Source organism: Fundulus heteroclitus, unplaced genomic scaffold, assembly GCF_011125445.2.
Source record: "Fundulus heteroclitus isolate FHET01 unplaced genomic scaffold, MU-UCD_Fhet_4.1 scaffold_82, whole genome shotgun sequence".
NCBI classification, from domain to species: Eukaryota; Metazoa; Chordata; class Actinopteri; order Cyprinodontiformes; family Fundulidae; genus Fundulus; species Fundulus heteroclitus.
In genome coordinates, this window is record NW_023397274.1 from 94808 (window position 1) to 121341 (window position 26534).

A 26534-nucleotide genomic window follows, 5' to 3' on the forward strand; every position below is an offset into this window, starting at 1 on the left:
CCCTTTTTTTTCTGTGGTTGAAAGAAAGTAATATAAAGCATAAAGTTCACTGGGTTTTTTTTTTTCAGCTCCTGTTGGAGTTAAAGATACAGCCAAATAAAAACAACTAAAACTAGAAACACGATTCAGCAGGAAAATCCAGAAAGCAAATAAAATGGGACTTTTTAGAAAATGTTATTGCAGTGTCATGCAATAGTTTGAGAGATGAAAAATAATCCATAAATTAATGCATTTGGCTTGAGTTGATACTTTTGTTTAACATCTCTTAATGCTTTAAGTGCCATTAAACGCAGGTTTCCTTTTTGGTAATAAAAATACAACAAGCTTTATGGTTCAAACAGCTTTCTTTTTAATCTAATTAAAGATGTGTGACCAAACAAAGAATGAGTTAGTCTCTGTTTTAAAATTCAGCATCTAGCACACATTTGCACGTATGAAACCGAATGAGTTTACAAAGACAGGCTAAAGAACAATCTGACTGGGGTTTACAGGGTGCATTTTTTTTTTACCAATTTCACAACAGCTAACTATGACCTAACTGGGTAGAAGGACATATTTGTAACCCTTTAAATTGTTCAAAATACTGAACAGGAAAACTAATAACCACCTCCTGCTAATTGAATACTCTTCATTCACTGATTATTAGCAAGCCACTGGGCAAATGACAGGTCAATTTAGAGTAGCAAATTAACCTAAACTGCATTTTAAGAGAAGAAACTAAAGAAAACCTATGCATGAATGGGAAGAACCTGCAAATATCGGGCAGAAAGATCCCATGCCAGGATTCAAACCAAGGACTTTCTTGCTTAAAAGGGATTTGACATCATTCATGGGTTGCACTAGTTTTTCACATTACTTTATTGACAGTCACAGACAAATTGTTTGCAACCGTTTCTAAACTTTCCCTAGTTTGCTGAACACACATGAGTAGACTGCAAGTTGTTTACTTGCAACTGAATTGGAAAACATATGACCTTCCCGTTCCTGCCTCTCACTAACACTCCCTAATTGGCTTTATTGGATAAGAAGTTTAGTTTTAGGTGCAATATTAAGGGCACTCAATTTATACCAATTGTTACGCCCTGTCAACCCCCTGCTCTGATATATCGCCATTTAAAACAGGTTTTTACAGTTACTTAAACCCACTTCTTCAGAAGCAATCACACCACTGTAACCATGATCAGCATCAACGGTCAACTGAACGAAATAGAAGCTATTGTCCTTGTTTTACATGTTTATTACCGTAACATCTCATTATCTTTTTAATATATGTTTTAAAAGCAAAAAGAATTCAGACAATATTTTACTTTCTACTCTAAGTGCATCTCTTATCATACAATTTCAGAGGAAACATAAGTGTTTCAGAAGGAGTATACCAATTAACGCTGTTATTTTTGTAATTAAATCAGAATCTGCTAAAATTGCTAAACCTGTGCATACATACAAGGAATTTGACTTTGGTTCAATTTGCTCTCCATAAAATCCTTTTTAAGTATATATATATATATATATATATATATATATATATATATATATATATATATATATATATATATATATATATATATATATATATATATATATATATATATATATGTGTGTATGTATGTATATATATGTATGTATATATATATATATATATATATATATATATATATATATATATATATATATATATATGTGTGTGTGTGTGTGTGTGTGTGTGTGTGTGTGTTTCTAAGTTATTTAATGTTTAAATAACTTAAAAATGAGCGTCCCTTCTTTGGACATTAATTTCTTGAAGCTTCAGATCAAATGCTGACGCTTTCTTTTTAATCCGGTGATTACAAACAGCAGAAGTGGCCTGGCCTTGGTTTTAGATCACTGAGCTGTTGAAAGCTTGTAGCACCACAAGGTTATGTAGATTGTCAGATGAAGGACACAATCAAAGTCGAGTGTGTTGAATGCTTTCAGCTAACTGATTAAACCTCTATTCTAATGCCTGGTAGTTCCTTTTCCTTTTTAATCTCTTGGCATTTACAGCTGTATGAAAATACATTTGTAGTTGGCTTGTTTTATTACAGACATTTCCACCATGCTTTGGTCTACTTGAGGATTCTCAATGGTGCATTTACAGTTTAACCTGTTATATGAAGTATTAAATGACCTTTTGCTGTGACTGTATCAGACTTTATTCAAAATTCATTTGGTATTATTTGTATTCAAATAAAAAAAAAGATTTCCTATTTGTTATTCCTTCTGAATATGCTCCCTCACAAGTAAATCTATCAATAGTGTGGCTACAGCCCAGCTGGCTCAATGAATTCATTATTTGTCACTGGCACCAGAGGTCGCGACACTGAATCTTGGATGGTGCTTCGGGGAGATAAGAAAGCTCAAGCAGTGCTCCTGGCTGTAATTCAGACAAATATGTTACGCCTGATATGTGGAGGTATTGTAAAGACCGTGTCGCTTGACCAAAAGCACCTCAATTTACTCCTCTCCCGGGACTGTTTTCTTCCAGTGTATGAATTCAAACCAGTACAGGCTATACCGCAATCTACAATCTACCTCGGCTAAAATCCAATGATTCATGTACACACAAGATAAATGGTCTCTGTTTGTTCACTTGAGCGCTTGCATGCAAATTATTTCGGCAAAGTCACATATGTGCATGCAAATGAGCTCTCTTCATTTTTTTACAAGCACTCAGCTTGACCACAGTTTAATGAATGTGTGTTTTGGAAGCGATGCTCAAAAAGTCTACACATATCGTAATTATCTTGTTGGAATCAGGGAATGACTGAGCCTACCTTCCTAATAGATTAGACCGAGGTAGATTTGAATACCTAGGAATTAAGTTTGATCTATTCTTCTTATCAAATTTTCTCATCTGTATCAGCCCATTGCTCATATATTGCCAACTTAATATCCAGCCATGGAAAAAAGATAGTTGTCATAACTTCTAGTACAATAAAAGGAAATACATAGCACCTCCTTTAGCCAGAGTAACTTGAAGTTGTCATTTTATGTAGGATTCTATAAATCTCTGACGTTGTTGTGGAGGACTCTTGGTCCATTCTCCTACACAACAATGTTTTTTGTTCCTCGTAACACAGATTCAATCAAGTGCAAGCTAGCAATTTGACTTGGCTGCTCCTGCACCTCAATTATTTTCTTTTCCAGAGAATCTGTTGTAGATTCACTGCTCTGGCCTTATATTTGGTCCTGGGATGCTTTGATACTTTACATCATGCAATGTACTTCATACTTTTAACTCCCTGTATATGTTGTGGTGTTCTGCACCACAACAACACCACCCCAAACTCCTTGTGTGTAAAAAATACTTGGTCAATAAAACAAATTCTGCCTCTGATTCTGAAAAAGAAGCTCAACTCATGCGGTTGATATGGTTTGTCCATGTCTTTATTCAGGGGACCTGGGCTTGAATCTCATTTGTTTCAGGCAGGGCACCCAGCATAAGAACTTGCACCATGTCTGTGTGCAAGTTGTAATGACTTTCTGTGGCGACCCGTGAATAAGTGAAAAGCCGAAATGGCTCTCTACCTCTATCATGGTATTATTTACCAAGCATGTTTCCTTGAATTATAGGAAGATATCTTAACTTTAGTCTAATCTTTTCAAAGATTGGAAATGTTCCTCTTGTGATTAGCATTTCTTACTAGAGACTGATGCAGTTGAAATAGGTTCACAATTACCCCATGACCCTTTCCAGATTGATGGACAGCAACAATTGCTTCATTAAGGTCATTGCTGATATTCACCTTCTTGTAATTGTGTTGACACGCATCTTTATACTCTCGATCCACAAACTGCTTAACCTCTGGCTGTTTATACGTACACTTACTGATGACCTGTTAATCAATGCATTTGATTAGCAAGGTCTGGCTTCCCTTCTCCTACCTTGGTATATAGGGTGTACCAAGGTCTATTCTGTAACAGTATTAGTGTCGAATTGAAATAATTTATCTTTTAGATTTCATTTTCTGCTTTTATTAAATGATTACTTGAATCGGCTCGTTTGTTTGAGATTCTGCATCAATAGGAACCACTAAAGTGGATCCCTTTGATGTGCACCTCAGCTCTTTTCCACCACTTCAAACAGAATACTTTGATGCGGAGTAACAGGAGTCAAATGAAAATCTTTCTGGCTTTTCTTTTTTATTTGCAGTGAATTATAAATAAATAAACCCTCTCAATGCCTACTATTAGAACTAGTATTAATCAGGTCATTGTGACGGAGGGAAAGAAGTTGTAAAACGTATAACTGTTGATAAAACAGCCTCTAACATTGTTAATTAGCAAAAAAAAAAAAAAAAACTTTATATCACACAAATGGTTGATTCATAAAATCTTATTTGTATTGGAATACTACTTGATGCCAGAAAAAAAACTTTTATAGTAAAATAACAAAAAAGCCTCGCAGTAACATATTTACAGTTTTGCTTCAGCGCTTTTTGTTTTGTGTAATTATGTCCATGGATGCATTGATGTGTGAGGAGGGAAACCTTGTACTAAATCCTGGTGGAGATGGGAAGCCAGTGTAGTGAATGAAGAATGTTTCCGCACTCTCATCAGGATCCTAGCTGCTGAGTTTTGAATGTACTGAAGCCTCTGCACACTTTTTCTAGGGATCCCAATGAGAAGTGTGTTGCAATAGTCCAGTCTGGTGGAGACAAAGGCATGAACCAGCTTTTCTGCATCTGGGAGGGAGAGAATGGGACCGAGTTTGGAAATGGTGGTAGAAAGAGGTCTTGCTTAGGTGATTTATACGGGCTTCAAAAGTGAGTTGGGAGTTCATTTTTACACCAAGATTACTAACTATTGATGAGAGCGGGATGTTAGCACCAGAAAAGGTGATGCTGGTTATGGATAATGATTTGGTTTGATGAGGAGTTCCAACCAGGATGGCTTCGGTTTTGGAGCTATTGAGTTGAAGAAAGTTTTGCTCCATCCATAACTTTATCTCCTCCAGACAGGTGGTGAGTTTTGATGGGGATGACTGTAAGGGTGGGGTGTCAGCTGTGACATTAGAGCTGTATGTCATCAGCATAGCAGTGGAATGAAATATTGTGGCAGCTGGTGATTTGGCCAAGGGGAGTAAGGTTAAAGAATGAAGAGGATGGGGCCAAGGACTGACCCCTGGGGGACACCACACGTAACTGTGTGTGGATGTGATTTAGAGTGGCCTAGGGAGATATATTCTGTCCGGTTTGTGAGATATGATCTGAACCAACTGAGAGCAGTGTCATTTAGTCCAGTAGTGAGGTGGAGCTGGTTTAAGAGAATGCCATGGTCGACAGTATCAAATGCAGCAGAAAAGGTCAAGAAGGATGAGGAGGGATGAAGAGCCAGCATCTGATGATATGAGGAGGTTGTTGGTGACTCTGACTAGGGCTGTCTCTGTGCTGTGGGCAGAGCGGAAACCTGACTGGAATTTTTCAAATAGGTTATTATGTTTGAGGTGGTCCTGAAGGTGAGTGGCAACTGCTTTCTCAAGTACTTTTGATATGAAAGGGAGATTTGAGATGGGCCTGCAGTTGGATAGGACTTCCGGATCAAGAATGGGTTTTTTGAGCAATGGTGTTATAATGGCATTTTTTAAGACAGGGGGGACATGACCAGATTGAAGGAAATTATTTATAACAGCAGTGATCTTGGGATTTAGGGCAGTGATATGAGATTTTACCAGGGATGTTGGGAGAGGGTCCAGGGGACAGGTGGAGGATTTCATCTTCCTGATGATGCTCTGCACCTCTTATGATGAAACCTCAGGAAAGATGTTTTGGGGATTGGAGACGGTATGAGTTGGAGGAACAGTTTGGGTGGGAGGACCAGAGAGAGGAGAGCGAATAAATGCAGTTTTTGCTGGGAAGAAATTCATACATTTATTCAAAGTATAGGGTGTACTTTGAACGGCTAACACAGAAGCTAACCGCTAAGCTAACTGGATACATAAACACTAGAAGTGCGCACGCGCAGCCAGCAAGCGGAAAATTAAAAGAAACATGCACGCACACTGGCATTACGTGATTGCGTCAGAATGATTGGAATTTGGGACAACTAATAGTTAAGCTGAACTTGAGGGACAGCAACAAAGCAGCAACAAAACTCTGAAAACTCAATGCCTCTTGAATTGAAGGGCAGGGATTGGTTAGAGTTTTTACAGGCCTTCAGCTCTCATAGAGATCTATTTTTTAACCTCCATTTCCTGACTACATAATGTATTTACTACTTTCAGGATGGAGGGACCATTTTACCCAGTATATCAAAAAGTGTTTCTGAACATGATTAATAACTATAGCTTTAAGCTGCATTTGAGTTGGGAGGGGTTTAAATTTATGTAGCTGAACGAGTTTGATTTTGATTGGTTTGGAGGGATATTTAAAAAAAAAAAGAGTAAATGCTGTATATTCTGCTTGTATCAACTTAAATAGTTACATCATTTTACTTCACAGTGAGACTGCATGCAGTCTGTTGTGTCCAAGAATGATGATGATGGTAGAGGCTGTCCGGTAATGACAGATTGGGCTCTTTATGAGTCTTTCAGCTTGACAGTTATTTTCACAAAATTGTTTTGTATATTTTCATATACAAAATAAAAGTAAACACTTTTGAAAGAGGACTTTCCTCAAAAACAATATTTCTTATAGGGGGCATATGGGCAGTTCCTCAGGGTAGCAATAGAAACATGGCATAAGAGAACCTCTTAAAAACTATATCTTTATTTCCGTTGCACCCACAGCAGTTGTTCTAATGCTTTGATGATTATGCAGTCAATCATGTGTTGGTGTGTGTTGAGTAAGCGTCCCTACTTGCTGCTGAGAATAGAGAGATCAGGCTGTGCTGTGTCAACCACACTGTATCAACAAAAGATGAGACTCAAGTTGCCCTGTGACATATTTGCTTATTTAGGTTGGAGATTTTGAGCACAATCTTTAGCTTTGCTTAAGCAAGACATGTGAAGAAGCTATATTTTCACAAACTGTGACTGTTTCTGTTGCTGTAGTAGGAGGGAAAGAGAAGCAAAATGAAGGGTTCTTTGAAAGAAGAGGAAAAACAGCAAGAAAAGTAAAAATAGACAAACTGTGGGGGGAAAAAAACTCATTGTGCCTTATGTGATGTCACCAGATGCAGGTGTGTATAGAAACAGAATGGTAAGATATAAAAAATACATGAAATAGCAAACTAACAGAGAAAAGCTGACAGTGATATGTTGTTATATAGATGACAAACTGAATCTAAAGTGAGTTTGAGTGATTTTACTGAAAATCCCACGAAACTGGCTTGTAGCTTTAGGTCCCCATTTAACTGGGACCTAAAGCTACAAGTTGTTTTTAGCCATCTGATGTCATCAAATAAATCGGCTGAGATATCGACATAAGAATCGTAGACCTTCACAAGTCCGTTTCATCCTCTGGGACAATTACCAAATGCCTAAAGGTAGCACGTTCACCTTTTCAAGCAATTGCAAGTATGAAGGGTATTGGTGTAAGAGATGAGCATATATTGGTGTGAAAAGTGCAAATCAACCCAAGAACAAAAGCAAAAGACAGTATTATGATTATGGCTTAACCTGGTGAGAGAGTGTCATTTCCCACTGTGAAATTAATCCTTGATCGACGTGGCCTGAAAAGCCACTCAGTGAGGAAGAAGCCACTTCTTCCAAAAGCAACATGAAAAAACAGATTGCAATTTGTAAATTCACACAGGAGCAAAGACCTTAATTTATTGGGACATTCACTGCAGTCTGATGAACATCATCCCAATTGTGCAGTATGTTGGTGGCATTGTCGTGTTTTGCTGTAGGAGGAAATGGACACTTCACAAGATAGGGTGCATCACAAGAAATAAACATGCTCTCAAGACATTATTCACAACGTTAAAACTTATGCACAAACTGCTCTTCCAAATTAACAATGACCCTAATCACGTCGCTAAGTTAGTTACAAAATGGCCGAAGGACAATACAATCAGCGTCTTACAGCATCCATCACAAATCTCTGACATGTGCAGAGCTAAAAGAAAATTTTGTGAGTCAGATGGCCTACAAATCTACAGCCGTTCTGTAAACTCTAAATTTGTGGGAAATTGAAAAGTTAAAAAATCTGGTATTTACCTAATATAAATAACATTGCTAATCCTAACTGACCTAAAACAGAAATAGTGTATTTTGATTTGTTATCAGAAATAATGAAATTGAAGAATAAATAAGATATGTTCTGTCACCAGTAGCACTTTTATAGAAGAGGACAGAACAAGAAAAAAAAGTTAGAACAGTAGCAGTGTCAGTCATAACAAATTGGTTTAAAAAAAGTGTTTAGTCTGGACTGGAGCGCAGAATAAAGTCTCCAAACAATTTCTGTTTAACAATACAACATCTCTGTTTCTTACCTATCTCTGTAAGGGAGATAGTGACCAAAATGAACTGCCTCACATTCCCTGCAAATGCTGCATAAGCTACTATAAATTTCTCATATAAACTGTTTGTTCTTTGTTTTGCCCATCATGTCTGACTGAACAAGCAAAAAAAACAGTATGTACTGATAACACTATGTGAACATGCTTGTTCCATGCCACCTTTCTTTTCCACAGAGATTCGGGAGGCTTTCAAGGTATTTGACAGAGACGGGAATGGCTTTATCTCAAAGCAGGAGTTGGGAATGGCCATGCGCTCGCTGGGCTACATGCCGAATGAGGTGGAGCTGGAGGTTATCATCCAAAGACTTGACATGGACGGTGCGTCTCTCACTCTCTTACTGCTGCATTCTGTCCGACTCACGAGCGCCGCTGTGACATGTTTGCATTTCTGTCTGTTTCATCAGGTGACGGCCAGGTCGGCTTTGAGGAATTTGTCACATTGCTTGGTCCTAAGCTCTCTGCTGCTGGAATGCCCGATAAATTTCACGGAGCAGACTTTGACTCCGTGTTTTGGAAGGTAGACTCAGTCGTCATAAGTCATTTAGATAATAATAATTCACTAGCGCACTCAGCTAGAGTAGGCTGCTGTTTTCAAATGGCAAAACTTCAACTTATTAAAGCACATTTTGTTTCTGCAGAGTTCTCATTCTCTTATTTTGTTCTATGATCAAAAGTCATTTTGAAACCAAATTTAATTGAAAATAATTACAATTTTTACTTCATAAAATTCACTTTTAAGCATGCAGCACATTTGATCTTCAAAGCAAACCTTCATCAGCTGTCTCTGGAAGATGGAAAAAACACAAAGAATTTAAGACAGAGCTAAGACAGGACTGAGTTCCTTTGTGTTTTGGACCGTCTTCCAGGTCTGTGTTTTCTGATCAAAGTTGCCTATCAGGGAGACTGGAGCTGAGGTTTCACGTCCTAATTAGACCACTCTTGGTGTTTTCTGTGTTCCCAGTGTGACATGCAAAAACTGACAGTGGATGAGCTGAAAAGACTGCTGTACGACACGTTCCGTGACCATCTCACCATGAAAGATATTGAGAACATCATCATGACTGAGGAAAACCACCTGAACAGCCCAGAGTCTCACGTGGATATTGATAGTATGTTTCAGCGGTTTTCTCTTTTTTTTCTTATGCTCTCTGACATGTTGAAGCTGTGCTCCGACTCAGGGAGGCACTAATGTTGTTTTTCTTTTCCTAAATCTCTTCACAGCAAGCCCAACACAGCAGGAAAAACACACATGTGTGCGTAAAAGCCTGATTTGTGCCTTCGCGATTGCATTCATCATCAGCGTTATGCTCATTGCAGCAAATCAAATGCTCCGCAGAGGAATGAAGTAAATTAATGTTGCCAGCAGGACAAGAAAGGCTCCTATGCTGGGAAGAGAGGAAAATCATGAACCAAACAAATAAACTCTTATTTTCTGTCGTAATTGATAGTCGAAATGATGCTTTCACAGCTTTTCTCTACAGTACAACGGATCAAATGATGTCACACAGTGGTTGTGAGAGACCACTTTTCACAGCTTACCAAGATGAAAAAGAGACAGGTAGCACAAGGGCTGATTAGTGTTACACACAGAGCAGAAATCAGAATGTAATGTTAATAATTTAGAGATTCAGAGTACAATATGTGCTGTAAGCGTGGCCGTGGTGCATCAAATCCTTCAGTCCAGTTGCAAAGCATATGCCCATGTTGAATGCACCAAATAACAAAGTACCAATGATAGTAATAAAGCAATAACAATATGAGCCACATATCATTTCATTTTAGGTTAAAACAAAACATGATTCCCCTGCATTGGCAATCCTGGTAAAAATATGTTGAAGCCATACATATATGTATATATAGATATAGATATACTTTACTTTTTAAGTTGATCAGTCTCAGACTGAATTAGTTCCCTTGAATTAGTTATTCATGACATTAAATATGATGTCATATATGGGCACCCTTTGGCCCAGTTTATACAACTTATCTGCAAAAATTTGAACTATGCGGTCTTCTAAATCAGAAAGATGAGAGAACATGCAAAACTTTTTTTCTTTTACATGTCTTTACCAGGGCTGCCAACAACTGTGTAGGGTTTCAGATCTCAGACATGTCTGCATATTATATTGCATCATTTTTTTTTTGTGTACTACAATTCCCATTATGATTAAGAGAGTAAGTACCATAGTTGATCTAACTCTTTCTTAGTCCAAACACTAAATCGGACAAATATTGGTTCCAATGGACCAGACAAACAAAGTAATTGATCTTATACTATAAAATGATGCACCCAGCTTAAATTAATGTGTTGATGCTCAGATTCTACTTGTAGAGTCACCATGATGCTGATATTTGCAGTAGTTCACTAACCTGTTATGACAGCTACTGCATTTCATGGTCCATCAGGTCATTCGTACACCTTACTGTAGACCAGTTGGAAAGTCACTTACGGCAAATTAAAGACAAAATGTTTTTGGGTGCACTGAGCATTTCAGTTGGTATGTATGAGATGCAATGTGTAGGTAAGACTATATTAGAAATAACGCAAGGAAGCCAGAGAGCGGAATAAACCAGTGAACAAGCAAAGGACCAGTCTAGGAAGCACTCCTCAAATAAGAGGGATTAGCAGACTTGCAGACTCTGGCTGTGATCCCGGACCACATGCACTGTGTTCTAGTCAATTTATCAGACAGGGAGGGAGGGAGGGAGGGGAGAATCACACAGTTCTTTCCTAAAGATTGTCAGGTTTTCTGAATGTGTATTACAAAGCTTTAAAGCTCCCACAGAATTTTCTTACAGCTTGAGATTGCTTTCTGAGTCAAACAGGTGTCTTGTCCACCGGAATGCGAACGACTGCAGTAGAGAAGAATCAGGGTGAAGTTGGCAGCAAATTTATGATTACAAACAATCCCTCTGAGTAGTAAGAAAGAAGAGCATATGCATGGATCTGTCTGTACAGCACCCTCACTACTTATTGCCACCACAGTATATTGTTTTAGCGTACTGAGATTTTTGGAAAATTTGATAGATTTATTTCAGTGGAGGAGGTGGGGGGAGGATCCCTTCAGGGAGAAATAACTTTTTTTGGGGTACGACAGCAGCGTAGGAGTAGAGCACACAATCCATGAAAGAAGGCCTCGGTCCTGGTTCCGGGTTAGAGTCCTGTGAACTTTTGCTGCATGTCTTCCTCCTCTCTCTCAACCCTATTTCCAGTCAGACTATTGTTAAATAATATAACCAACAAAAAAAAAAAATGTTTCGTTAACAGGACAGCACTTAGTCTTCCCCTATAACATTTCATGAGGTTAGAGGAAAGGGAGAGAGAGGGATTTTTTAGCTCTGCTGTTTGCATAATCTGTCTAGATCTTCCAGAGTCCTTGGTTTTCTCCTTTGCTTTTTTTCTCTTCAACACACCCAACAGATTTTCTAAAGGATTTCAGTCTGGACACTAAGCTCAGGGTTGGTGAACCACTTGTGCATCTTTTTTGGGCATATCCTTTTTTTATTATCAGCCTGCTGGAAGACATTGTTTCAAACAATGTTCGGTCTACTGGGGGAAATTTAAAAGGTTTTTGCTTAAATTATTCCACTATTTCAAAGAAATGACGACGCAATGAAACTGAATCTCCAGGTCACTTTTGAGAGAAAAAGCCCCACAGCATCACAGATCGTCCACCAGACTTCTCAATGTGAGGGATTTTCTTTCCCACATTTCGTATCTTTTTTTATCCCAGATTAGTGTTTGTTACAGAAAAACTTCAATCTTAATGTCCTTTAACCAGAGCACACGGTTCCATTTCAAAACGTCCGGAGAACAAGGTTTCTAGGTCCCACTTGACAAGGGGCGACGAGATTTAAATCCCTGAATTCATCCTTTGTTTCACCCCAGAAGTCAATATTGATCCAATTTGATCAAAGCTTAGCATCATCTTCACAGTGCATGATGGGAAGACAAACGTGTGTGCTTATCTGTCAAGAGTTCCAGTTGTTTTAAACTTTGTAATGATTTTTTCTGATTGTTTATGTGGGCACGTTTGGTTGAATAGTTGTTTTCTTGCAGCTGTTTGGCTTGCGACACACGTCCCGTACTTTTTTTGTGTTTTTCGGACTGAAAAATGGGCCTTTGTACCAAGATCTAGTTATACCCCAGGGAATCTGAAGTACTCAGACTTTTTTGATCAACTGTAAGGAGGAAAGAAATAAGTTTGTCAGATTTGTGTATGTGTGTGTGTGTGTGTGTTTGTGTGTGTGTGTGTGTGTGTGTGTGTGTGTGTGTGTGTGTGTGTGTGTGTGTGTGTGTGTGTGTGTGTGTGTGGAAACTGTTAGAGGTGTGGTAAGAGACGTAGTTTGGATAGCATCTGTAAATGTGATCAAAAGTTTAGAAGATGAATTTATTAATCTTACCTGGGGTGCCAGTGAGTGTGGAGGGTGCTGCAAAAAAAAAACTCAGATCCCAGAAAAAGCATTCATCCCTTATCTGTCACACAACTCAAGAGGAAATTCTGTGTTCACAACCCGCCTGCAGTCCATGGAAATCCCATCTGCACATTTCAGATCTGTGCATCTATATCATACTTTCAGAATGAGCGTTAGCAAAGACAATTTAGCCGCATAATTACCCGTTTAGAACAAATACAGCCGTGTTTAGAACATGTATTACCTGTAATATTTATAGCAAATGGATATGACGTATTCTATGCGGCACACTTGCATGTCCAGAAGTAAATGTGTGTTCTGTGGGAGTGGTATAAATTTTTGAGGTATATGTTCAAATAATTATGCAATTTGTTAAGTAATAATTGCAAAAAAAAAAAAAAAAAAAAAGACATTTTCTTGTAAATGTCCTTTTTGTCGACGTGCAAACAGAATCAAAATACTAAATTCTTTGCAGTATGCTGTGAACAATAATGTAACATATCATGGGGTGGGGTAGGGGTTTGTTTTCTGGCTTTTAGAGAACTTAGACAACATATTATTTAAGTATATAACATCATTATATTTTCTTATACTTAAATGAGCTATACATTAAATCTTTTATTTTGTTATCGATATATGCATAAAGTTTTATAAAAACATGCAAAAATGCACCAAAAAAATCATGTGTCTGGACATTCAGACACAAGTTCTGTATATTAAGGCCATGCACTTACATTCACTTCTAAGATTTGTTAATTCTTAAGGTTTTCTTCAGGTTTTACTAAGTGATTCTTTTTTTTTTTTCTTTCTTTTTTTAAATCAGTTACATTTATCAAAGCTCTACCACAAAGAGAACAGTATAGGAAGGTGAGAATCACTCTGGCAATAAACTATATATTTTATCTTATGTAGCAGTTTGTGTATAAAAAGGATTAAATGACATTGGTTTAACTTTTCTTGTGAACATATCATGTAAAAATGGGTGTTGTGTGGTTATATAGTCACTGTGCCAAATCTTGTCAAATGATGCCCTGTATAAGCAAATATTGTCCTATTATATGTGTGTTGGTGTTTTTAATGAATAGATCACTTTAACAGGTTGTCTTAATAGTTGTAATTGTAATTTTTGGCATTCTAGAAACAAAGCACGTGCCACTGAAGCAACTCAATAATAAAGAAAATAAATCTACTGTTGTCAAAAAATGAATCTGATGATGAAAAGATTTCTGAACTCAGATGAATAATGACTACAAAATCTGCCTTCCCCTCCCAAATAAATCCCTCAACACCTCCCTACAAAAAGCATTGCGCCATCCAACTGTGATACATTAACTGTGATTTTATTATCTAAAAGAATGATCTGCTGTTTTATTTTCTTTTGCCTCTAAAGATCACTGCATCAATGTATACACTACTGTAAGTGTTGTCAAGATGCATGTAGTCCAATAAAACAAGTGCAATAGTAAAAAAAAGAAATCCTGTAGCTGTCTCTATGTGCTAAAAAAAATAAATGGAGGTGAGAAAGAACCAGAGCGATGCACGGTTTATTCAGGACATTTGCATGCTGTCAAATCATAAAGACAAATGATTCTATTATGGAGTGAAAATATGGCGAAAAGCAGGAAAATGCAGGAGCCCTGGGGTCGGAAAAGCTGCGTAATGTTGAATATATTATTAATTCAACCATTTTGCCAAATAACCAGTCACAGTTGCTGGAAGTAACCGGGACTATCAAGCAAAGCTCTAAAATACATACAGCTTTTAAGTTTAACTTCAGCTCGGATCAACAGGTAGACGACTAAGCTTGGACGCAGTTAGCCGTCCCCTCAGGCCAATGATCCCAGTCAGCGAAACATGTTTGGAATATAAGCTGGCTAACATAAAGCTCCTTGAATGACCATCCAAAATATCCTGAAACGAATAATCAATAACAAAACTAGAATGGCTTACATGAATTTAAAAAAATATTTTCTTATTATTCCTAATAACTCAACATTCCTTCGATTTTTATTAAGGTATAAGGCTGAAGAGCAATGCAAACGTCAGCAGTCATATTTACATTTATTCCTTGGATGTCTGCCATGTTGTTGCTCCAAACCTTTTCCTTCGATCTGAAGATAAGACATTTAAATATATTCTACTAGCATGCAACACTCCAGGAATTGATTTCACTTGTATAACGACCAAATGAAGCATTTAGTGACACCAGAGATGGAATAAAGCAATTACTGTAGATCTCCCAATACATAATAAAAAAACAAATTTACTTCCTCCCTAACGTAAAGAACATCATCACTCAGGTAATGAACAAGAATGGTTAAAAAAAAAAAAAACACTCTTAAAGGGACTCTCTTGTGATAGTTTTTAAAAGCATGTGTCACAATTGTGGGAGAGAAGGACACTCGCAGAAAACTTTCAGCTAATCATGAAATAAACACGCTTCAAAAGAGAGTTTTGCATGTTTGAGTAATGGTCATTCACATAACTTTAGGGGGAAGTTTTCACGTTATCTCAGCTGAGTTAGTAAAACAAATAATACATATACTAAGTCAAGACTGTAGACTGCTTTAAACCAATCTACTGATAAACACTAAAGCCTCAAGACTCAATGCTAAAAAAAACACTTCATGTAACCTACGGCTGAAAACAGATACTTACCTGCATAAAAAGACACAGACTTTGATTTATCACAGTCCAACGTGAAGCAGGCTCAATTAACCCTATTTGACCTAAATTAGGAAAAGCTGAGTCTGTTTGCATGAGAGGGAAAGTATTTCATCAATCATCTGTATATTTCCTTAAACCAACGCTAAGGAAAATTAACTAAATAAATAACTTGTAGGATATAAAGTCTAAGGTTAACAACAAATATCATGAAATTTGACTGAAGTTGTGATCGATGTCCGATCCTTGTCGCCTCTTGCTGTCTGCTTTCCCTGCGCCGCCCATCTTCCGCAGCTTGTCCGTTCGACAGAATCATGCCAGGTGGACCCGTCTTGGGTTGATCGTGCTGCAGCGACAAGTCGGACATCTTTCATCTCGCAGTGGGACAGAAGTTACTGCCATGAAACGCAGCAAGACATGTTGAAGTTCTGAATGATTTCTGACATGGTAAGGTGTGTGTGTGCCAAGCTTTGAATGAATACATTATTACGTGACAATTGAGGATTTGGCGAGTTTTTCAGTATTGCAGCTCACATACTCAACTCTGTGGCTCATCCCACAAATGCCCGTTCCTGAAGAATGTAGCGCAAAATCTGGTTGATGTAATTACAATAATTATCGACTAAACAATAAATTCTTTACTTTTTGTGCTACTTTTATTTTAATCACCACTAATAAAAAAAAAAAAAATCTAGATTTATTTAAAAGTTTGGATGGAGTGACATTTAGCAAAAATCTTGAGCGGAGGCTCGCCTAAAGGGTCCACAGAGGATAACTGACTGTTACTTCTGAAAGATACCTTACAACGCCTGCACTGTCACTCCTAAAGCCAGAACTTTAGGTTAAAATCAGGTATTCATTACTGTTGGACACCATGTCCACAGAAAGCGGGCTTAAAAAAAATACTGACTTAGTCTTAAATGTAAAAAATGCAATAGAAATCTATGGGTACACAAAATGAGACATTTTATTTCTCCTCTTAAATAATAATCATTAGCAGGTTTTTATAGCAGCTGAAAAATGAGCACATTTTGAAAGAAACACGTGAAACGATCTCTTTGAAACAAGTGTCCATCTGTTAATGTCATATGTCCGGTTATCACGATTCGAACACTGGAGAAACGTCCCTCAGCCCCACTCGGCGTTTGCTCTGACTCTCCATCCACCTGGGGGAGGAGGCAACAGCGAGGGTGGGAGGTCAGGAATGGAGAACAGCTGTTGAGGAATATCTCTTTCTGCTTCGTCCTCCTCATTGTCCTCCCTGGGTTTTAAATCTCTGCAGAGATAAATTATTGAACGGATGAATTCTAAATGAACGGGACCGATTATTAGGCATGCTAACCATGTAGGGCCCTGTGGTAAAACGCAGAGGACGGTCCATACCCTTTGCTAGCAAGAGCTGTTCGCTTCTTCTCCCTTTTGGAGAGCCACTCCTCGACACTTCGCCCAGAGATTCTTCTGTCCTCATAATCCTCTTTGTGTTGTCTTTCCTCTTAAAACAAAGAAAACATTGCATTCATCAAAATGCAACAGGTAAATGGTTTTCTATACACAACCTTCATGTAACCCAGACCACGCTATGAACTTGCATCCCATTCATTTACTTTAACATGTTGAATGTTTGAGTTTTCCTGTTATTGTCCAATTTTTTTATAATTATTTGAAAACACAGTCTATAGTGTCTTAAATATTGTTTTATATAATATACATGCACTCCTTTTTGCATTTGTAAAAGCAAAACTGGTATTATGAAAAAAAAAGAAAAAAAAAAAAGCATCGATATCAAGATACATATCAACACCTGAACGGTGAACAGCGCCACCTTGTGGTCGCTACTTACCTTCTATATATCTTTTTAAGTTGAAAAGCTCCTTTTCAGACATGTGAGAAAACCTGCAGCCTGGGCCAAAGTCACAAATTCCTAAAGTAAAGAAATACCAAGCTGTGAATAATAATAAGAAAAAAAACATCTGCTAACCTGGCAGATAAATACATTTTGCTCTTTCTTTAACCTTTTTGGAGAAACTTCCTGCAGGGCTTCTTTATTTGCTCATCATGCAGAATAGCAGCTGTATCTGTGAAGATTAGAAAAGGTGATTCTGTGTGCATTATAATCACTTATCGAGTTTTAATCTGCAAATGTCAATTGTAAGGATACCAGTTAAAAGCTCATAGATATCAGTCTTGCTTATTATCTTTGACAATGCGCACTTTCATGTTCTTTGGTCTGATCTACAAATTATGGTAGATCAAAGAACTATTACATATACAAACTAACATGGTTTAACTTTGCTTTAGTTCTCCAGTTCAACGTAACCAACACTGACCGTACAACAAAGAGCATCAAAGACCTAGCTGTGTGGGTGTGATTACAGAGAACAAAAAAAAAGTTCATTGTTTTAATGAATTTTTAAAAAAAGGTCTGTCAAATGTTTCCCAAATAGTTGTAAACTGGTGGATTTTGAGCTATGGCTGATTGATTGATACATCTTTAGAAAAAAAATACTATTGCAAACATCACGGCGTGTGGTTTTATTCTCCCACATGACCAAACACTTTGCTTAGATAGATGAGAGGTTTGGGGAATAGTTGTTAGTCTCGATGTTGCACCTCAGGGATCTACGTTGGGTCCTCTGCTTTTTAGTTTGAGAAGTAATGAATTTGCAGAAATCTGTCCATCTCATGTTACTTGTCATGTATGCAGGTGATACAAATGCATATTTACACACACCCACAACAACAAAAACAAGCTGCAGAATAACTGTGAGCCATAGGTGTTAGGGATTGCTATGCCTGGATACAGTGGAGAAGTGAAATAAATAGAGAATTGTCAATAATTCAAAGAATGAACTGTTTTGCTTTAGAGACTTCCATTATAGATAGATAGATAGATAGATAGATAGATAGATAGATAGATAGATAGATAGATAGATAGATAGATAGATAGATAGATAGATAGATAGATAGATAGATAGATAGATAGATAGATAGATAGATAGATAGATAGATAGATAGATAGATAGATAGATAGATAGATAGATAGATAGATAGATAGATATTGACGACAAGATTCTATCACATGAATTAAAAATTTCCATCACCAACTTTATAAAAGCTTGCCTGTCTCCCAACTCCCACTAATGACTGAAGAGCTCCCCTTTAAACAAAAAGGCCCATCAAGCATCAGGAATTCCTCCCTGTCTCACCTCTGAACTGATCAAACCAGGCCTTCTTCGCTCTGTGATGCTGAACCCCGTTCAGATGTTTCTTCCTGTTGTGCATGTTGTCCTGAAAGGACCTGTCACAGTAGTCACAGTAATACCTCTTCCCCATGGTGCTCAGATAGGAGAGCTGTCAGAGAGAGAAAAAATACAAAGAAAAGTAAAACTTTTGGTAGATTACGGTGAATGAAGACATGATTTAATGGAGTAACTTTTGCAGTAACAATAAATGTAAAAAAAAAATGTGGCAAAATTAAAATAATTCATCAGCAGAAACTAAGTTCTTCTATTTAAAATGGATGGATATGGATGGAGCTGTTATATCTAGTCTTTTCCCTCAGTTAAAATCTTCATCAGAAGTAGAAGACGTGGAGGAAAGGAATAGATGACACGGATAAGATAATTGTTACGTATAAAACAGTTTTTTACAGATGGAGAATCAAAGCTGTAATGCTGGTTAACCTTTCAATCCTCTTCAATGAATCCTCTGTGGCCAAACCTTTTAAGACTGACAGAATGTTTATTTTTCACATTGTTAGATATTTTGGTTTGATGTGCCCTCTGGTTCGATTATGAATTTTTGCTAAGTGTCAAAAGCTTTCATTGAGAAAGAAATCTAATTTATGCAAAACAATAACATCAATATTTTTTACGTCAAACTATCTCTTCCCAAGACTTCAGCCACTTCATCCAGGCACACTGTGTAGCAGCTCCTGACTAATGACAATGAACTTTCATGCTTGACTTTTGAGAAATATTAGCAGGTTCTTGATGGAAATAAGATCATGGATTTTTGTTTTGTTTTGTTATAAACCCAATATATAATTATAGAACCATTATTTTTTGAAACATTTAGTTATCTCTTCTGCCTTGTAACAAGTAGGAAAAAGGATTTTTCAGGACCAAACTCCTGTATACCTGGGCAAAGTTGCTCATCTGTGATGCTTTAAACTCATTTATGTAGATAAAACATGTTGGGAAGTAATCCCACTCACTAGGAGAGCAAACGCAACACATGAACAGACCCAGAAGGCTTCACTCCAGTAGTTGGATTTTTTGTTTTCCCCCAGACGTCCCAGTCCTCTGAAGTCTGACTATGATACAGTAGGTTTCGCCCAATTCCAGTCTTTGAGAGAGGTGTCCGCCTCAGTGTATGAGCAAACACACTAACACCAGTATGATGTCTTTCTTAAAGGAGCAAAAGGTAATACGGACACCTAGTGTTGAAAATCGGAGCAACGCATACACACGGAGAACAGCCGTTTCTCAACGGTCCGTTGCTGGTGTGAAACTTACTATAGGATAGGTATATAATGTTTTCTGTTCCATTTCTAGTTCACTTTTCTTGCTGGCTTCCATGTTAGCAGACTGCTGTTCTTTTCCCAAAATAAAATACCAAATGCAACACTCTGTTTTGGGAACTCTAATATGATTAGTTTAGGAACCAGGAAGTAAACATGGGCTACACACTACAATTAAGTAGTTCCGGACCGTACGTCTGGGTTTAAAAGGAGAAAACAGTGACTAAGACATTGTTGGTGGAGAGGACCGATTGTTTATAAGGAATGTTACTTCCATCCCAGGTGACAAGTGAGAATGAATTCGGTCAATTTTGCAGTACATTTATTCCTTATTGCTCCTTTAAGCATACTGTGCACCAGTAGCAACTGGATCGGTTTCCTGAAATCCTTTTAAGTAGATGTTGCATGTTTTTTCATAGAAGCTGACTTCTTGAAGTTCTGGGAAGCCCTTTTAATATAACATATGATGTCAGCACATGTTTCCTTGGATGCAACCATGATTGGCAAAAAAAAAAAAAAAAAAAAGCCAATGCCATTGAAGGAGGGATATCCCCAACAACCTCTCTACTGTCTACATAATTGTTAACACCAACCCTCAGCTAGCTCAAATAATGGTTTTGTAATTTTTTTTAATCAGCTATCATTTAGTTTGATCATTTTCCCTAACAAGCTGTATTCATTCATCATAAAAGGTAAAGCAGGAAAGTTTGTGCACAGCAAAATTTCTCAGTTTCCAAACTTTTGGAATCGACTGTACATCAGATACATTTGCATTTGTTTACAAAGACACTCGCTGACATACCTTTAAACGTTAGATGTCCTTATTATGTACAATTCAACGCGGCGAAAACTCCGCAGCAACTATTTAGTGGCTGTTTAGAAATTCACAGCACTTAAAAAATACAGCTTCTCGTCTGCTATTTTTAAAAAAATGTGTGTAGCAACATTTTTTTTTAAAAGCGGAAGTTAGCTGTGTCCGCGTTCTTCTTCTTCTTCTGCGCTGCTGCTGTTGCTTCTTCTTCTTCTTCTTCTTCTTCTTTTCCTTTTATTGGCGGATTGCAAACAACTTATAGGTGCATACCGCCACCTACTGTACATGAGTGTGTAGCTCTATGGTTCCTCCTACTATATTCTATTTTTTAATTTTGTGTTATGTAAAAATAAAAACAATGCTTTATTAATTTCCATATTTTCTTCCCTATCACCATCTGTCCCTAAAATTCCTTTAATACTCCAATCTCTCCCTGTTTCCATAATTACTTTCCTCATCCTCTCTCTTTCCGTTGCATATTTAATACAATTCATCAAAACATGATCCACATTTTCTTTTTCTGCACAACCCTCACATATATCATTATTTATCTTCCCTATTATATACAAAAACTCATTCAAGTATGTGTGTCCAGTTCTTAGTCTAGTAAAAATTATCTCTTCCCTTCTGCTTCTTTTTCCATAATTTTTACATATTACAGATTTTTGAACCCTATATAATCTTCTTCCTTTCTCATCTTCATCCCATATTTTTTGCCATATTTCTGTTTCTTTCTTTTTAATTATTGATTTACCTTCCCCTTTCCCAAATGAAATCTGATCTTTATTCTGCTTTCCTAAAGCCTTTTTTGCTATCTTATCTGCTGTTTCATTTCCTTTCACCCCTTCATGTGCTGGTACCCAACAGAACTGAACCTCTATTCCATACCTATATAACCTATATAAACTCTGATAAATTTCTATTACCAGGTCTTTCCTACTATTTCCTCCTGAATGAATGCTTTCTATTGCAGCTTTTGAATCTGTACAAATTACCACCCTATCCGGTCTAACCTCCTCCACCCACTGTAAACTAAAAATAATTGCAACCATTTCTGCTGTGTATATAGATAAAAAGTCTGTTAATCTTTCACATATACATATATTAAACTCTGGGATAAATATCCCTATACCCACATTTCCCTTTGAATTTTTTGACCCGTCTGTGTATATTTTTAAAAAACTATAAAATGATTGTCTAATATATATGCTAGATTTAACCCCGACTTCATTATGTTTCCATTCTCTTTTCATTTCATGTATTTTTAAGTCAACTTTTGTTTCTGGAAACAACCATGGTGGCACAGCACTAATTGGATTATTTTGTGAGAATGTCTTATCCTCCAGCTCATACATTTTTGCCCATTCATTCACATTCCATCCAAATCCCTTTCTTGTGAATTTAGAATATTCCCAACAATTCTTTATTATGCTTTTTGCTGGATTTCCTTCACTACTGCTTTTAACTCTGATCCAATATGACAGTGATATTCTGACCCGTCTTATTTCTAACGGAGTTTCTCCAGCCTCTACTAAAAGAGCGTTAATAGGGGTAGTCTTAGTTGCTCCAGTAGCTATTCTTAATGCCCTATATTGTAATTTATCTGTAATTTGTAATGATGTTTTTGCTGCTGCTTCATATACTATACAACCATAATCTATAGCTGATCTCATAAGAGCTCTATATATATTCAATAATGACTGCTTATCAGCCCCCCAATCATTCCCAGCCACTGCTTTCATTAGATTTATTACTTTCTTACATTTTGTTTCTAGCTGCTTAATATGCGTTTTCCATGTATATGAACTATCTAGCCATAATCCTAAATATTTGAATTCATCTACTCTTTTTATAGATTGATCATATAACTTTATCTCTCCTATATCAATATTCCTTTTATTAGTAAAAATCATATAACAGGATTTACTTACCGACAATTTAAATCCCCATTCATATGACCATTTTTCTATTTTATTAACAGCTCTTTTAATATTTTTTGCTAAATGTGTGACATTCCTTCCCCTCATCCATATAGCTCCATCATCTGCATAAAGTGCTGATTTAATGCATTCATCTAGATTTAAAAATATATCATTAATCATAATGTTAAAAAGTAAAGGACTAATTACACTTCCTTGAGGAGTGCCGTTTTCTACTTTAAAATCTCTTGAGTATTCATCCCCAACTTTAACTCTAATTTTCCTTTCTGTAAAGAAACTTGCTATCCAGTTATACATTCTTCCCCCTATTCCCATATTTTCCAACTTTATCAATAAACCTTCCCTCCACATTGAGTCATACGCTTTTTCAATGTCAAAGAATACTGCTACTATCAATTCTTTCATTTTTAATCCTTTTTCTATATCATTACTAATTCTCACTAATGCATCCATAGTAGACTTTCCTGTTCTGAATCCACATTGATAACTACTTATTATCTGTTGCTTCTTCTTCTTCTTCTTTCCTTTTGTTGGCGGATTGCAAACAACTTATAGGTGCATACCGCCACCTACTGTACATGAGTGTGTAACTCTGTGGCTCAACCTACTATATTCTATTTTTTTAATTTTGTGTTATGTAAAAATAAAAACAATGCTTTATTAATTACCATATTTTCCTCTATATCTCCATCTCGCCCTAATATTCCTTTAATACTCCATTCTCTCCCATTTTCCATAATTACTTTCTTCATCCTCTCTCTTTCCGTTGCATATTTAATGCATTTCATCAGAACATGATCCACATTTTCTTTTGCTCCACAACCCTCACATATATCATCATTTCTCTTCCCTAATATATATAAAAACTCATTCAGATATGTGTGTCCAGTTCTTAATCTAGTAAAAATGATCTCTTCCCTTCTGCTTCTTTCTCCATAATTTTTAATTATTACAGATTTTTGAATCCTATATAATCTTCTTCCTTTCTCATCTTCATCCCATATTTTTTGCCACATTTCTGTTTCTTTCTTTTTAATTATTGATTTCCCTTCCCCTTTCCCAAATGTAATCTCTACTACATTCTGCTTTACTAAAGCCTTTTTAGCTAGCTTGTCTGCTTTTTAATTTCCTATCACCCCTTCATGTGCCGGTACCCAACAGAACTTAACATCTATTCCATATCTAAATAACCTAAATAAACTCTGATAAATTCTGCTGCTGTTGCTGCTGCGTCTTCTTCTTCTATAGTTTACGGCGGCGTGCACCCAATTATTTGCATTACCGCCTCCTTGAGACTGAATGTCACGTCTGAGTTTTAAATTAAATCCCATACAATAAGTCTCCACCCACCCTTCTCTTCTCCACACCTCTCTGTTATAGAAATATCCCCGAACTAGTTCTGTCTTTTGAGCGTATTTACCCTCTCCCCCTCCTCGCATACCTCCCGTACGTGCTCCACAGCGTCATCCTCGCGACAACAACTACAACACCCAGTTTCACGCGTGTCCGCTTCCGGTCCTGCGCAGTGCACATTACACCGACGACATGGCGCTGGCTAAGACCGTCTACAATCTCCTCTTCAGGAGGACGTCCACCTTCGCCGTGACCATCATGGTCGGAGCTGTCTTTTTCGAGCGGGTATTTGACCAAGGCGGTGACGCGATTTTCGAGCAGATGAACCGCGGGGTGAGTCCGCTCTAGATTGTTCCTGGTCGGCGCTGACCTTGTGAGCGGAGGGCGAAGCGGAGCTAGCCTTAGCTTAGCTTAGCTTAGCTTGGCTAACCGAGTTTGTCTGTTGAGTCTCGTCTGTTTATTATGAAGTGTCTAACGTAACCTTATTTTTTAACCCGTTACAGAAACTATGGAAACACATCAAACACAACTATGAGAATAAAGAGGAAGAGTAGGACGCCACCCGGGGTCATATAAGGCTGCAGTGCGGATGTGTTGCCCGGCTTCCATCACCATTTGCTCCTTGATTCTACACCTGAATGAAGCAGCTGTCATCTTGGACAATGTTCCCCACCTAAGACATACCCAGGCTGGAGCAGGCTGTGAGAGGACCTGTTGGAGCGGACAGGCTGTCCCGACCACCGGGGAGATGGATCAAAGCTCGTCCTTTACATTGCAGATATTCTAACGCTGTCGTTGTCTTCTGATTGTAAATTGTTATATTAAACATGTCTCGATGCCCTACGTGGTTTGGATTTTACTCATGTTCAACACAACCCAAACGTCTCTTTTAGAATTATTGTTGAAGTGCTTTTATTACAGCGTGTTATTATCAAGGGGTTCCTGTGCAGTATGGACAAGCAGGGCATTTGACCCATGGTTTCCTAGTCTGGAGAAAGAAATAAGACTGCAAAATATTTCTATTTCCCGTTGTCTAAAAGCAATGTCTTCCTTTTTTGGATGTTAGTCCTTCCTACTTTCCTCAACAATGCCCTTTGTTACTCTTACTGCTTTCATTCCTTAGTTTTGTCTTTTCACCCTAGTGTCCTAGACTTGTTCCTGACCTTCCTTTCTTGTGTCCTTTTGTCCTACATCTTCCATATTTTAACCTCTTCCACTGTAGAAGTATCTGAAATTAATTCATTGCAAATATAGTATCTTATCTATTAAAAATTTAAAGGACTGAGAACTATGGAAAGTTAAGTCTAGAAAATGATTACATATTAACATATATGGGAGCCCTGATTTACAAACCAATTAGTTTTTAAGTAGATTGAAAAAAAAATATGAATTTATCTAGTTAATACTATAATATTGCTGGGTATGAATTAAGATTATTCAATATCCTTAGAGAAGTTGGCAGGTGTGGTTTTTAGTCTTTGGCATAGTTGTAACAACTAAAAATATTTGATTAAGAAGTTAAATGTAGATGGAAGCAGCTCTTTTTTTGAAGCAAGACGGTTCTGGGTTTGAGTCTCGCGGAGTCTGCAAGTCCACTTCTTATGTGGGTTTTGTAAGGGTACACTGGTCTCCCACTATCCTAAAACATGCCTGTTATATAGGTTGTGACTAATAAACAATCTTAGGTGTTAGTGTCTGTGTATGCATGCTTTATACTGTGTTCCTGTGGCCAATTCAGGGTGAACCCAGCCTCGCACCCGATGACTACTGGAGATGTGTATTAAAAATGAAGTGAATATAGAAACCAGGTGGAATGGTTCAACTAAGCATTTATTGTAGTCTGCCATTATTTTGAAAGAGCTGGATTCAAGATGGGGGAATTGCCAATATACTCACCACTAATTTAAAGACTTCCTTACACAATAAGGTTTTAAGGTACACACATTTTGTGTTTATATTAAAGGTAGAAAAATAGAAACAGTTAAAAAAATTTGAGCAAAACTGCCGAAGAATATTAACAGCTAAGATTTATTTCCATAACTTCACAAATGTTAGAATTGCTCTTTATTATTTATATTTATTTACTCTTTTCGGGAGGGGGTGGGGCACACAACTAAAACTAAAGTTTACATTTAAAATACATTAACCTGACTGTTACACATAATGTAGGCATTTCATTTACATAGCATCATGCAAGAGTTTGCAGCAGAAAGGCTTTTATACAAGAGACACATTGCCTCTACATTTTTCTGAACACCTGCATGTATTATAAAGCGTGGTTTATTACAGGTAAACCTTTTCCTTGACCTTTGCTTGTTTATTGAGCTGATACAGTGTTCCCTGTATAGTCGGATGCAGAGGCTTCCAACTAATCCAGTTTTGCGAAATGAGTGTATTAGATATGTAC

The 26534-nt window shown here is 37.3% G+C and overlaps 3 protein-coding genes across 5 annotated transcripts in view; 2 read left to right on the top strand and 1 right to left on the bottom strand.

Annotated features, from left to right (window-relative positions):
* cabp7b (calcium binding protein 7b) overlaps positions 1 to 12676 on the top strand; it is a 28427-nt gene extending 15751 nt beyond the window's left edge. Inside the window, exons 2-5 of the mRNA XM_036134457.1 lie at positions 8596 to 8739; positions 8826 to 8938; positions 9383 to 9530; positions 9643 to 12676. Of these exons, the coding sequence (XP_035990350.1) occupies positions 8596 to 8739; positions 8826 to 8938; positions 9383 to 9530; positions 9643 to 9770 (533 nt within the window). The 3' untranslated portion in view covers positions 9771 to 12676. The remainder of the gene's footprint in view (positions 1 to 8595; positions 8740 to 8825; positions 8939 to 9382; positions 9531 to 9642) is intronic.
* A 3768-nt stretch (positions 12677 to 16444) lies between these two features.
* zmat5 (zinc finger, matrin-type 5) lies at positions 16445 to 24278 on the bottom strand. 3 transcript variants are annotated; one of them, XM_036134462.1, is made up of 6 exons: positions 24216 to 24278; positions 18708 to 18852; positions 17514 to 17576; positions 17342 to 17422; positions 16885 to 16993; positions 16445 to 16777 (listed from the first exon to the last, which is right to left on the bottom strand). In XM_036134462.1, the coding sequence occupies exons 2-6, from the start codon at positions 18832 to 18834 to the stop codon at positions 16630 to 16632; spliced, it is 528 nt and encodes a 175-aa protein (XP_035990355.1). In that variant the 5' UTR covers positions 18835 to 18852; positions 24216 to 24278; the 3' UTR covers positions 16445 to 16629. The 3 variants fall into 3 exon arrangements, with proteins under 3 accessions (XP_035990355.1, XP_012724660.1, XP_012724658.1); XM_012869206.3 differs by lacking the exon at positions 24216 to 24278 and adding an exon at positions 24195 to 24215; XM_012869204.3 differs by lacking the exon at positions 24216 to 24278 and adding an exon at positions 20826 to 20996.
* Positions 24279 to 24282: 4 nt separating this feature from the next.
* Positions 24283 to 24970, top strand: LOC105930822 (cytochrome b-c1 complex subunit 9). The gene is made up of 2 exons (XM_012869207.2): positions 24283 to 24460; positions 24631 to 24970. The coding sequence occupies exons 1-2, from the start codon at positions 24320 to 24322 to the stop codon at positions 24679 to 24681; spliced, it is 192 nt and encodes a 63-aa protein (XP_012724661.1). The 5' UTR covers positions 24283 to 24319; the 3' UTR covers positions 24682 to 24970.
* Positions 24971 to 26534: the final 1564 nt, after the last annotated feature.

Excerpts from the sequence above, each read along its gene's own strand:
- zmat5 (XM_036134462.1), bottom strand. The coding sequence starts at position 18,834 with ATGGGGAAGAGGTATTACTGTGACTACTGTGACAGGTCCTTTCAGGAC. Across the intron at positions 16,994-17,341 it reads CTTAAAAAGATATATAGAAG|AGGAAAGACAACACAAAGAG; the intron begins GTAAGTAGCGAC and ends CTTTGTTTTAAG. Across the intron at positions 16,778-16,884 it reads ACAGCTCTTGCTAGCAAAGG|AGATTTAAAACCCAGGGAGG; the intron begins GTATGGACCGTC and ends TTATCTCTGCAG.
- LOC105930822 (XM_012869207.2), top strand. The coding sequence starts at position 24,320 with ATGGCGCTGGCTAAGACCGTCTACAATCTCCTCTTCAGGAGGACGTCC. Across the intron at positions 24,461-24,630 it reads TCGAGCAGATGAACCGCGGG|AAACTATGGAAACACATCAA; the intron begins GTGAGTCCGCTC and ends AACCCGTTACAG.